Source organism: Galendromus occidentalis, unplaced genomic scaffold (assembly GCF_000255335.2).
Source record: "Galendromus occidentalis unplaced genomic scaffold, Mocc_1.1 scf7180000077524, whole genome shotgun sequence".
In the NCBI taxonomy this organism is placed as follows: Eukaryota; Metazoa; Arthropoda; class Arachnida; order Mesostigmata; family Phytoseiidae; genus Galendromus; species Galendromus occidentalis.
Window position 1 is genome coordinate 3,029,123 of NW_003805512.1, and position 13,063 is coordinate 3,042,185.

Genomic DNA, 13,063 nt, shown 5'->3' on the forward strand with positions numbered 1-13,063 from the left:
CAGACCAGCGCGCTTGCCGGTTGGCGGGGTGGTTTGAAAGGGCCCCTGGATAGTTCGGGTATCACGCTGAGAGCATGATCGCGCGTATGTCTGAAGAAAGCGGCATCAGTTCCTCCAATGATCCGCAATTCAGGCGTCACATAGATAGGGGGTCGCAATCGCAGCGGAGGAAGCCTTGCCTCTGGAATATTTATTGTTCTCCCTGCTCGTGTATGTGTCGGCTTCACCATCACTGTCGGGGACGTCGTCGTGTTTGCGGTCATGAACTGTTGAGGTACCTTCACGTATGATCTCCGGCTACGATGAAACGACCGTCGTAGACTCGCCGATCCCGGAAACTGATCGCTCCAGCTGCCTTTGGTAGGAATCACAAGTCCGAAGTTCTCGATCGGCTCGCTATGTGCTGCAAGGCCATCGTCTTGTCAAAGTCGATTTGAGCATAACCGAGTGGAGCGGAAGGAGACTGCGGAGTCGCGCTCGCGATTGCTGGGGTCGGAGTCGTCGGAGACGTGGGCGTGGGCGGCTCACTGGGCTGATCGAGATCGAGTACAACGTAATTCACGCCCGGCGCGGTCAAAGAGTCCATCGAGGCGACGAAATCCTTGCTACCGTTCGACATCGACGCTAACGCGTTCGCCGACGACGCAGGCGGAACTTGCGCTTCCTGTGCTGCTTGGTTTTGATGTATTCCTTGCTGAGGCAGCGATTGCCGCTGCTGCTGTTGATTTTGCACGGGAACGTTCTGATAAACTGGTCCAGCACCGGCAGCTCCGAGCGGCGACACATTGTTGACAAAGTTCACCGTAGACACCACTTGTGCGCCCAGCGAAATGGGTTCGAGGTAGTCAGCTGTGGTCCGCAGTTCTTGAGGGGTCGGTGGAGAATCGATCAATGAATTCGGCCGAATCGGAGCTTGAGCCTGTATCCGTTCTTGGAGCAGATTGAAGAGACGCTCCGCCCGTGGACACTTGAAAGCGTAAACGCCGCTACCTGTCGGACAGCGTCGACCCGATTCGAATGAGAAAAGTTCCGCATCGAAACCGTACCGTCGGAGTCCACTGAGGGGCCAACGGATCGGCTCACCAGCCTTCTGTACGAAGACGAGATGTGTTTCTGTCAGTGATATCCTTCCCGGTTGCACCCGGTTCCCGCCATCGTCGACGTTCCACACCGCGAACGACGAATCATCCGTCTCCGGCGAAACACAATTACCCATCCCATCGGCTACATCAACTCTGAGAGCTACGGCCGCTCGAACGTCCCCTTCTCCCATTCATGTTGTTCGTTACCAACATCGGTCGTCTTATTCTCGCCAACATCGGTTTTAGGAATTGTTGTCGGCCGAATCCGCAACAGTGGTTCCTCAGCAGCAGCCAAGTCCGACACTACAGCTGTTGAAGCAGGCCGTACCGCGGTCGAGCCCACGCTGGCGATCAGAGGACGGGAACTCATCCCCGCAAGGACGGAGACGACAACGACAGTGCGCTGCCCACGGGCCTCTCAAGCCCAAAAACAAATCCGTAGAGTCGGGCAGCAACATCAGAGGGTGGCGACGACAACGGCGGAGAGTGTAGACCTGGAAACGTTTATAGGTCGTACTTTTTCCTGGGATTATCCGCATAGGAGGGATGCCGTCGCTTAATACGTATTTGAAGTCTGTGGTAAATCCCTACAATTTGCAGCGGAGTGTGAAAAATTGAACAGGGCTTGATCTGTTGACGGGAGATTGAACTTGTTGATGTCTTTGATCTTTGCTGAAAATTGAGGTGCGGCCGCGAGGCGGTCCTCTCTACACTCCTCGGCTTCTCGGTACGACGTCTCACTCACTCACTCAGTCAGTCCTGCGGTCGTATGTCTGACGCTCCCGAACTTCCTCTCCGAGGCAACACCTATGCACGACCAGACCGCTATTCCCCATTCATTAATCTTGTACCACCTCAAAAGCTCTGGTTGTCACCGCAAGTTCCTCGAAGCTCTCGCAGCTCAGCTCAGAGAGCGCTCATTCATCCGCCATCCCCGAAAACTTCACTCTTGCGACATGTTCCGTCCGTGTTTTCTCATGAATAAAACTCCCGCTTCGCTTCGATCCGTCTGAAATGTTTTTGTTCACTCGTAGAATTACATTCAAGTTCGAGCGGATTTCGCGGTCGGAATCATCCACTCTCCATAACATGCCATGAAATCCAGTCTGTTTACTTGTACGCTCTGTACGGCGTCATTCATTCGCTCGTACTCACCCTGGAGAGGGCGTACAATTGTACGAATGCCGAGTCTATGTAGCGTGCGTACAAGAAGCGCGCAGGGCAGAGTTCCACAAAAATAGAATCCGTCGGCTGGTGAGTGTAGACAATGACGGTGGTGATCTCTTGCGAGAGTGTGACCGGAACGGTGCCTCCCGCCCTTTCCAGTTCTGATTTCCAGCCGCCTCGGATCCCACGGGATTACACAGAAAGGTGGAGGAAACCGCCCGCGCCCGGTCAAACTTCCAGCGAAGATCATCGTCATCACTATCTGCACTCTCCCACCGACAGATTCAATTTTTGGAGGAATTTTCCCCGTGTACTAGGTGTACGGACCAACCACAGACTTAGAATAGGAACAATCGTACGCTCTCTTGAGCATACGAACTAGCAAACGAAAGCACACCGTACAAAGCGCACAAGCGTACGACCCGAATTTCATGTCTGCATGCCGCATGCCGAACTCATTGCTTGAACGCGATCTCGAGCGATCTCGGTCATGGCATTCAATTGACGAGTTCGATCACGACCCTCTGAGGAACGACCTTGCCTCGAGCAAGAATTCTCATCCCGCCAAGTTTTTCGGAACATCTGTCCTCCAACCCAAGAGCGCTCGGATGTCAAGTGATAGAATCTTCGGTGAAACCCGGCATTCAGATTTTTGCATCCGAAGGGAAGTATCCGATGCTGCAAGGAATTGCAGTGGGAGCTTTGGACAGCGATGAAAGAGCTGGGCGAAGTTCCCCAGCTCGGGATTAGCTCAAAGGTGTTCCTGAACAACGTAGAGAAACCGAGAGGAGTATATCTCTGCTGGTAATGTATAGGGCTCTTCATTGTACGCTGCTGGGTTTAATGATGGCTGTAACGATCGATCTTCGAGTACGCAATCAAGTGAGCATGAATTGACTAACGATGCTGGTAACACATACTCAGGCAGGAGCCCCAGCGTTTCGGATGCGTCAAGGTAGACACCACGATCGGAATCCCGCAGTATCTGAAGTTTACTGCAGTCACCGAAGTAAAGGCACTGTCGAAGTACCTGTTCGCGGCTTCAAATAGTTCGATCTTATTCTGGGCTCCGGAGAAGTAAGTCCGCTCAGAGACAGGCAGGCAGTGCTCTGTACCTCGGAATATCCCATCAGACCTCTCCCGGAGAGAGAATGAGTAGTCTACGTTCTGTTTTGAAGTTCCCAGACACCTCCTTCCGTGTTCATTGATCTCACAAAAGACGCCAAAATCATTGCATTCACTTTCGACAACGGGCGATTCCTCCTGCTGTGGACAGCTGATCTCCAGAGGAAAGTTTTCGTCACCCTCACCAATAAGAAAGCTCAAATACTAGCTCAGCGAGAGATTCCTCTCACTGCTGTCTACAATCTGGATTTCTTGGAACTCGGTGCGTGAAGCTTGGCCGGGTCGGTGATTATCGCCAGTTGGCAAGACGACTTTCGAAACTGATTCGGAAATATTTTGCAGCCGAAGCCCCCTTCACTATCGAAGCGCTGCCCGGCAGAACGTGGGTCAGCCTCTCGGACGGCTCTCTGTGGACCGCGGTTCTGGAACATGACACTCTGGGGGAATTTGTAAAAGTTGCTGACTTGCATTCCCCTGCGATTTGGACTGGTCTGATAGCTGGTGGGACTCTATCCGAAAGCGTTTCCGATAGCGCCGCGGATCCAGACTAAGATCCGGTCTCATTCGGGCTCTTCTTCCATAGATACACTGCACATCATAAGCTGTCTAGGACGGTTCTATGCTGTCTCGAGTGCGCTGCAAATCCAGGAGCAATCTTGTGTGGCACCAGTGCTCCGGGTCTTCTCGATTGGGAAATCGGCCTACATTGCGACCCCGTCGGAGGGCTTCGTGCTGCGATTCGATGGTGATAAGTCAATCCTGAGCCGATCCAAATGGATAGGAGTGCTCTCGCTTGCGAGAAGTCAAGAGAGTACGCATAAGCCAGAACGTCTCGCTCTAGGTGATTTCATTTGTCGCTAGTGACGACGGCGCAGATATAAGTTTCCGACCGATGTCCCACAGGTATCGAGGATCTAATTTGTGTTTTCAATTCGGGACGGATATGTTCGATGACATCGGAAGAGTTTGCCCAAAGCCCATCCGCGGAGAGCACCGATGGCGAGAGCGATCCGTGGGAGAAAATACAAAAACTGGCGGATCTGAAAGAAAGTCGAGCATCAGACCAGCTCTCGGTCATGGACTCGGCTCAGCGACAGATGGCTCTATTGATGTATCTCAAGTTCCATGGTGAGCCCGACTCACTGTCTTGGCAGGGCTATATATCTCTGATTCGGGACCGTTCAGCAGTATTTTCCTTCATCTCGACTCACACAATTTCCTCCAGCCGTCGAGGTTACTTGCGAGGTCACCCAACATTCTCATCCATCTTTCATCGAAGATCAAATCATAAGCTGCGACCTAGCGTCCGGAGAAATTTTCGATTCAACGATGTGGATGGCCACTGTGATCCTGAGGCCGCACGGGAGAGACGTAGCCATGACTAAGAGCGCAGCGTTCCATTATCGAGGTTATTGACATAGAAGTCTTTCGGAAAACTCGAGACCCTCCCACTTCGGGAATCAAGTCTGACAGATCGATCTTTCGAAAAGGTACCCGCGTCAGCCTCCAAATCGAGAGTCCGAAATCCCTGCTCCTGTCACTACGGGTGTTCCTGTCGCTCAAGAGTCGCTTCTTCCCGCGCATTCTGTCGCTGTTGATTCACGAACAAGATATATGTCCGCTGGTTTGCTTCTCCGACATTCCTCATCCTGGATTTCTGGTACATCGACCGTCAGTCGAGTGCTGCATCACCAAAGGTATCGAAGATCCGTCCCTGATCCCTCAGCGGAAAGTATTTGACGACTTCAGTAAGCTCGATCGTACTGACCCGCTGCTCTTGACAGACCTTCAAACGGTATTGCGAGCAATCGTGGCCGGTGGAGGGCCTTGCATCGCATCGGACCTCGGAAACTCGAAGCTTGTTCGAATCGTTTGGGAAAAAGCTAGTAGGAAACAAACGCTATCACTGAGAGCGATCTTCTTGAAAATATTGCTCAGGAAAACCTTCTCGTTAGAGCCGAAAATTCTAGTTCCCAAGTCGATGGACGAGACCGTGAAGGTGGAGTATTAGTCTCTGAAATCCAACTTAGCCGTTGCTCCCGCGAAGCTCCTAGAATCAGGAGGACTGACAAGAAGCGGGCTGACTGTAAAATTCCTCGAATTTCCAGATTTCGAAGCAGCGCATCCGCAAATGTGATTCAATGAAAGCCCTGCTGGCTCTCTATGAGCAGTGGAGAACTTTCTCAATGAAGCTGCCTCTTTTGTGAAAGTGACAATGGGCGAATAAGTCGCGACCGAACGAGCTGAGCCCCCGGTGCCCGAGGGAGGCGGATAGGCGACTCTGAATACCGCTTGTTCGCGAATGCTGGAAGGGAAACGGGGGCTGGAAGTATTCGGAATAAATGCGGGACGACCCGTCACGGTCCGATCCCTCGGGAAAAAACTTTGGATGGCTTGCCTAGTCATTGATTTAAGGGGGATAACTGAACATAGCGTATTCATTCTTTATTTCGGATACATGAACAAGGAAAATATTTAGAACTATCCTTGGCGTTGGAGTCTCTCGATCACCAGCTCATTCGCTTTGTACATCATACCGACTAAGACTTGCCGCTGTATCAGGGCGAGACTTTCTTGCGCTCTCAGGACGGCATCCGCTATCCGATCCGGCTCCAGACTGCGATTCTCCCTGAAAGCATGTCTGATCTTCCGTTCAGCGTATGTTCTGTAGCTGTAATTCGGCCATCTCGATGCTTCACGCAGCATCCGTTTGTATAATTGCAGCACTTGGGAGCGGTGAGACATCTTCCAGAGCCTGCGGAAAATCTGTCCTCGTGAGACTGGCGTGAACGTTCGCGACGGGTTTCGGGCCCAACGGCGGGGCAAGACCGTCATTGACTAATGTCCGGCCTTCCGGGCAAGACTTAGAATATCAAACTGATTTCTTTACTCGGATGGTAATCTCCCCGGATCGCGCAAGCGACGAACGAGTTGATGATGGGAATCTTTAAGGAAGGTTCATGTATGCCATCGCGATCTTCTCGGGAGCGCGCTGAACGCCGCGCGGCCAGAGGTTAGGTCGACGGAACTGACTATGCTTAAAACGTACCAGGATCTCTCGCGTGTCTCGACGCGGGGACAGGCACTTCTCGGAACAAATCGATGGAGGTTCGAACTTGGATAAAACCATATGACACAGTTCGTTCGAACGATTCGTCGCTATGCAGAATTGCCACACAGTAAGTGGTGGCGTCTGGCCTTCTCTCCAAGCTCTGCTCTCAGGCACAGCTGATCGCTTCATAGAAGCTTCGCTCCGACTCCGAGGGTGAGGATTTCGTTCCGCGCGACAAACGGCGGCACATAAGAGGATGATCAGAAGGCAAGGATTTCTCGCGCGAGACTGAAATGTTCCCGCAGGGCGGAGTTCATCATCTCTGGCTTACATCGCGATTCATTTGAAAAGATGTCCTCTACTGCTTCGAGGGTATTATTTATGGAACAATCTTCTTAAGGCCCACTCTGACCTTACATCCTTAAATCGTCTGGTTGTGCGGTCGTGAGTTCTATCGGAAACTCTCTGTTCTCCGGGGCAATCGACGGGCGGCTGTCCCTTAGTGATTTACAGCTTACCCGGTCGAAACCCGATCACGGAGCCCGGCGGAGATCGCGGCGCTGTGCTCGTCAGGCAGAGACGTCTCTTGAGAAAGTTAAGCCTCCTCTCGGAGATGGTATCTGATACCGCATCGGCGTTGTCATTACTCCGGATCTAAAAGCCCTCCACAAAATCTCCTTCAAACGTCTCTCTGTCGCTGCAGTTGTAGCCCATCCTTTGTTCTCGTTCGGTGGCCGTTATTGTCTAGGACGGCTCACCCAGGCGGATTTGTGCCAAACCGTCAAGCGCTCCTAGTCTAAGCGTGTCCAAGTGTCATGGCTCTCCTTCTCAAGCGAATACCTCGCTCGCGGACTTTCACGTCGTCTCTGTCAATCACATCAACGAGGAACAGGTGATACCTCCTAACAATATGAATCACCGGCTTGCCAGCCCTTCAGGGTCGTGTCTAATTGGAAATTCGCCTCCGAATCCTTTCAGCTCAAAATGGTCCGACCCCGAGTACCAATACCTGCAACAGAGCAGAATCCCAACAATGCACTTCCAAAGATCTCTACCCAGACTCCCCATACCACCATTGGAGAAAACATGCGCCCGATATCTTCGGTCCCTGCAACCGGTGGTTTCCGCGGAAGAATTAGAGAAGACCGCGGTCATCGTGAGAGACTTTAGCGAGGGTCAGGGCAAGTTACTCCATGAAGCTCTCGTGAACAGCGACAAACAGAACAAGCACACATCCTACATTTGCGGACCGTGGTTCGATATGTATCTTTCGTCTAGGCTGCCAGTCCCCCTGAACTACAACCCCTTTCTGGCATGGAGGAGAGATCCTGATGAAAAATACAACGACCAGTTGGTGCGGGCGGCGAATCTAATAGCTTCATCATTGAGATTTCGGAAATCACTCGAAGCGAATGCTCTGGAGCCAATGGTCTTTCATCTGAACCCCGCCAAAAGCGATTCACCATTTTACAGGGACGTGATGAGGTGAGTATCTTGTTCCGTTTGCATAGATCGTTCATCGAGATACTTCTTTCGTAATCGCTCCCCTCCAGCTCACAAGCGAAGGCGCTTGCAGATTATTGCCCGAATCGGTGTCCTGGTACGGGTCGTTCGCTTTCAAAGCGTATCCCTTGGACATGTCGCAGTTCAAGAATCTCTTCAACACGTCTAGAATCCCTCGAGAAGGCAAAGACACACTCCATTACGAACCGAATGCCAGACACATGGTGGTTCTGCATTTGGGAAACTTCTACAAGTTCGAAGTCGTCGATCAGAATGGCGAGTTGTATCCCCCAAGAGACGCTGCTCTACGCCCCCTCCTCAGGAAACCGAACGCAAATGAGACTAACTGTCCGACCGGCTAGCTGACTAACTGTCTAACCCCGAAGTAATTACTCACTGAGCAACTGAATGATATTGTCCCCCCGAATAATTCCTTCTGGCTAATTCGACCAATGTATGCCTCCATCCGCAGGCGAAATCGTCTCCCCGCAAGCAATATTCGCCAACCTGGCCTGCATAATGGACAGCAAAGACCCGAGAGCCCAGACACCCTTGGGAGCTCTCACTACCATGGAACGAGACGAGTGGGCTCGGGTGAGAGAAGCCGCGGCTGAAAACGGAAACCAAGAGCACTTCCGGGACATCGATAGCGCTGTGATGCTGTTGGTCCTCGACGAAGAAAAGTTCGATCTTGCCGGCGATAATCGAATTGAACTGGCTCATCATTTCCTTCATGGTCCTGCTCACAATCGATGGTTCGACAAGAGTTTCTCGGTATGCAGCTGGCAAGCAATTCCATTCACATGATTTCGAGGCGGGCCGAGGGGGGATTACGTCGCGTCGTATTCATCGAGTTGCGCCTCCTCAGATGATTGTGACGAAGTGTGGCAACGCTTGTGTTAATTTCGAGCATTCTTGGGGTGACGGAGTTGCCGTTTTACGATATTTCAATGAAGTCTTCGATGATTCCACGAAAAAGCATCGCTGCCATCCCGGAAACGGCATCAGAGCTGACCTCGTCACTGTCAAGAAGCTCGGTGAGTGATTTGGGGAACCTAGGTCGTTGCGCCGACTCCGATATTCCGGACCTTCGCTCATCCCTTGTCTTCCCCAGATTTCGTGATTGACGCCGCGCTCCAAGAAGCAGTCGCCCGAGCCACGGCGGCTTATGAAGCGAAAAGGAGTAGCTTGCACTTGACAGCTGTAGAGCACGAAGGAGTCACGAAAGAATTCATCAAGAATCAGAGGCTCTCGCCCGATGCGATCTTCCAGCTGAGTTTCCAACTCGGTTTCTACAAGCAGCATGGTTTCATCCCCGTCACGTACGAGTCGTGCTCAACCTCGGCCTTCCGCCATGGGCGGACAGAAACCGTGCGTCCAGCTACCGAGGAGACGAAAAGGGCCATCGAAGCGATATGTTCCGATAGATCAAGCCCTCAAGAAGTGAGGAAATTGATCGATGAAGCATCGAAAACTCACAACCAGCTCACGAAAGAAGCGGCTCTGGGGCAAGGATTCGATCGTCACCTGTTCGCTCTGAAGCATGTCGCTCAACAGAACGGTCAGCCTCTCCATCCCCTCTACGAAGATCCCGTGTTCCAGAAAACAATAGGTTCACGCTCTCGACCTCTACACTCCACGGCGAAGCCTTCATCGCCGGCGGATTCGCGCCCGTCATCGAGGACGGTTTCGGGCTTGGGTACGGGATGCCGGAGAAGAATTTCGGCACTCTGATTTCATCCTACAAACCGCACAACAACGGAGAAGACTTGGCGAGGTGCCTCAAAGAAGGCCTCGATCAAATAGTGGATATACTCCAGCGTTGTGATACCTCGTCCAAGCCGTGAATTCTACATACAGAGAGTCCGGATACCCGAATTGGAGAATGACCTACGATAATATATTGGAAATGAGGGAAGCTTCCTAATTTCACCGCATGATATTTCAATCAATAGCCTTCCAAAAGTACTTTATACATAATAGTGGATCGCCGTGGGGCCCGGCGCGAAATGTCCAGGAATCTCATCGGCCCTGTTGTTGGATCTGACGCTTCAGAACCAAAATACTCTCCCTCTGGTCCTGCGGTAGGGAGGCCAATTGCTGATCACTTAGCGACAGGACCTGCAGAAAAACGGAGATATCAGGCTATGTCTCAAGTCGGGTGCGGCTTTTCTCCTTCAATTCCGGGGAGTTCGGGGACACGAACCTGCATGATGAGGGCTGCTCTATCTTGCTCATTAGCACCTCCGCCGATCTGCATGTTCGGGAGAATAGGCGGCGGGGGAACGGGTCTTCCGGATGCCGCCGGTGGCCCTCCGGAAAACCCTCCCCTGTTGCCCTCTCCGTAGACGTTACCGCCTCGCGGGTCAACTCGATTTCTGGGATCATAGCTCCCTCTGTAACCTGGATTCGATCGAAAGTTAGAAGGTTCCAGGCGAGCGAAGATCAGCTAACGTAGACGTAGACCAAATACTATCTCGATGCTTACCAGCATTCCCTGATGGTGCGACTCTGTGATCTTGGTCCATGGGCATGCCTCGCAGATCGCGGTCACGTTCGGGCCCTCTTTCACCCCGCATGTCCCTGTCTCGCGGATCGAATCTTTGCGGCCCACCACGAAACCCACCGTCTCCCATGTTCGACACTGAAGAGGGAGGTCCTCCGAAGTTGCCCATCGGCATGGGCTGTAAGTCACGCATTCGTAAGTCGTTGAGTGAGCGCCTCAAAGAGCATTGTGATTAAGGCTCCTTGAGTCTTTTCGGTATCGAGAAGGAGGGGGAAGAAAACTTACCGGCATTGCCGGTTGCATGCTCTGAGCGAGCATGGGCGGTTGCAATGGTGGTGGCTGCAGGGGAGCTGCGGGCGGAGGAACAACTGCGACGGGAGCCTCGTGCATGTTAGCCAAAACTGGGTTCTGTCGGTGGAGGATGCTCAGAGCCACTTGTGGATCGACAATCTTCATTATGACTTGCGCCTGGAGCAGCGCGTAAGCTAACTGCGGGTTCTGGAGCAAGAGGTTTCTAGCCTCGTTCGGATTGTTCTGGATACAGGTCTTCATTTGCTTCATCAATTGGAACATTTGCTCGGGGGGCAGGGATGCTACAGCTTTGGAAATGGCTTCGGGCGTCTTGTTATGGTCCGTCTCTTCGCCATACATCGGTTCGGCGGGAGGCCCTCCGTACTGCGCGTACAAGGCTTTGAGCTCTTCTTTGTTCCTCTCCGAAGCTGCGTGATCCACTCGCAGTGCACGTCCACCGATCTCGAATGAATTCAGATTCCTCATAGCGGACATAGCTGTTTCCTGATCTTTGAATTCGCAGAAACCATAGCCTTTGGGTTTCCCGGTTTCTCGATCGTACACGAGCCTGTGTAAAGCGATAGAAGCGTCAGGATGGGACAGATCTAGACATAGAAACCGGATCGAATGGGATGACATCACTCGATCGTATTCTCTAGCATTCGAGTCGACAAGCTCGAGTATGACGGTCTGCACACTCTGACCTGAAGTTCACAACGGGACCAACTTCTTCGAAAATTGTCTTCAGTTGCTCTTCGGTGGCGTCGTACGGGATGTTGCCAACTGCGGAGGAGTGGACTGGGTTTAGGGCATTCATCGGAATTTCAGCTCATGATCTGATGCTATCATACGAATCGAACGATAGAATAGAACTCGATCAGATAGGGATCGTCGACTACAGACTGTCTATTTACTCGCTTGATACTGCGCGCCAAGAGGTCAGCCCTGAACTCACCGAAAACTGAGCAAGCTGACTTTTCGGCGACGGAAACATCGACGTTCCTTTGGAGTGTATTCATCTTGATTCCCTCGCGGCTTCTGGGAGTTTTCTGAAATCGTTCCGGTGGGAGCCGCTCTCTGCCTAGGCCATAATGTAGGATTCAAGATGGCGGCTCACGAACTTGTTTGGTGGAGCAGACAACGGAGATGAGCGCGCAACTCGAATTTCCGGAGCCACAGCGCGGACGATACAATCTTGTATCGTTCGATTCGTTTCATTCCATCGTTTCCAAGTCCTTTCAGACGCAGAACTCACAAGGTTCCCGATTTCTTTTGGCCCAAGGATCCCCGATGGGCCTTCAGCATCGTATCCGTAGACCCGCGAGGCCCCCTCTTATTGGATCCTACTATATTCTATGGAGGTCCGAGTACGTCATTCGTCATGGCTCCCAGGGGGCAACATGGCTCTCCTTGGGAAACACCGCTCTAGCGGGAGATTTGGCTCTATAGAGAGCTGTACTCGCGTACATGGAGGAGCCCAGTCTCCCGCGTACCGATCTGTACTCGGAAGCCATGCGGAATCGTGAGCATTCGGCCTCCCGAGGTCATTCATCTGTCGCGAATTCGGTTATCCACGTTTAGGGACAATGAATGAGTGAATCCCGTGAAGCACATGCACATTCTGAGCGAGACCAAAGAAAGCTCCCGAGTTTCGAGCAGGGTAATAGTTGAGCCTCAGTTGGTTTTGGGGCCATCTTTTGGGGTTTGGTCCACGGGATTCGCATTGAAAAGCTTCCCTACTCTTCGACGGAGATCGCTCTGCGTTCGGAACGATCGACCCGGGGCTGGTCAAGGGGATGATTTGTCGAATCGATTCCTTCGGATACCCATTATGCGACATCAGGAGCACAAAGTAGCTTGCTTGGGCTCCGTACTCATATAGGCTGACCACATCGCTGGCGTAAAGGGTGGGGCTTGTCCCTGCAATCCATAGTATAACGAATGTATGATTTTCAAGCCTCGGGAAGAGGCGCCAACTGTTAGCCAGTTCTCTCAATGTGAGAGGGCGTCCCGGTAATGGCGCGGTATCTTGACTCCTTTTTGTGTGTACTCAGCTGTGACTCAGATCCTCGACAATTTGCTGGAATTGTTTCGGGTCGACCTTATTCCACGAACTTCAATCGGTCCTTCCCTGCCGTCGCTGCGTGGTTTTTCCCCTTCTACCCTTCCGCGATGCGGCTCTCGTAGACGATGCTCCTCCTTGCGTTGCGCGGCAAGCTCTGATGAGAAGTCGGGGCAGCGATTTGCAGCACAACGCTGCAGAACGTATGTGCAACGATGCACCTCTGGGTCGTAGGTCCTTCCCCCGTCCTGCCTTCTGAGCCAGATTCTAGCCCA

The 13,063-nt window shown here is 52.4% G+C and overlaps 3 protein-coding genes and 1 non-coding gene across 4 annotated transcripts; 2 read left to right on the top strand and 2 right to left on the bottom strand.

Annotated features, from left to right (window-relative positions):
* Positions 1 to 316: 316 nt before the first annotated feature.
* On the bottom strand, positions 317 to 1,216 carry LOC100903337 (fibroblast growth factor receptor substrate 3). Its single transcript, XM_029112646.1, has one exon. It carries the CDS (start codon positions 1,214 to 1,216, stop codon positions 368 to 370), a length of 849 nt encoding a protein of 282 aa, XP_028968479.1. The 3' UTR covers positions 317 to 367.
* A 1,745-nt stretch (positions 1,217 to 2,961) lies between these two features.
* Positions 2,962 to 5,581, top strand: LOC100903481 (uncharacterized). The gene is made up of 10 exons (XR_003777131.1): positions 2,962 to 3,053; positions 3,174 to 3,350; positions 3,428 to 3,636; positions 3,717 to 3,875; positions 3,958 to 4,119; positions 4,278 to 4,502; positions 4,600 to 4,782; positions 4,865 to 5,071; positions 5,159 to 5,373; positions 5,483 to 5,581. It is a non-coding gene; the product is annotated as an uncharacterized LOC100903481 (transcript).
* A 1,271-nt stretch (positions 5,582 to 6,852) lies between these two features.
* On the top strand, positions 6,853 to 9,776 carry CPT2 (Carnitine palmitoyltransferase 2). The gene is given in 7 exon segments (XM_003747825.2): positions 6,853 to 7,318; positions 7,405 to 7,911; positions 8,003 to 8,205; positions 8,402 to 8,703; positions 8,798 to 8,966; positions 9,044 to 9,532; positions 9,535 to 9,776. Coding segments are annotated over 7 exon segments (1,989 nt in total). The 5' UTR covers positions 6,853 to 7,241.
* A 175-nt stretch (positions 9,777 to 9,951) lies between these two features.
* Positions 9,952 to 11,745, bottom strand: CstF64 (cleavage stimulation factor subunit 2 CstF64). Its single transcript, XM_018641141.1, has 6 exons — positions 11,682 to 11,745; positions 11,431 to 11,509; positions 10,721 to 11,294; positions 10,418 to 10,613; positions 10,136 to 10,332; positions 9,952 to 10,050 (listed from the first exon to the last, which is right to left on the bottom strand). Exons 1-6 carry the CDS (start codon positions 11,743 to 11,745, stop codon positions 9,952 to 9,954), a joined length of 1,209 nt encoding a protein of 402 aa, XP_018496657.1.
* Positions 11,746 to 13,063: the final 1,318 nt, after the last annotated feature.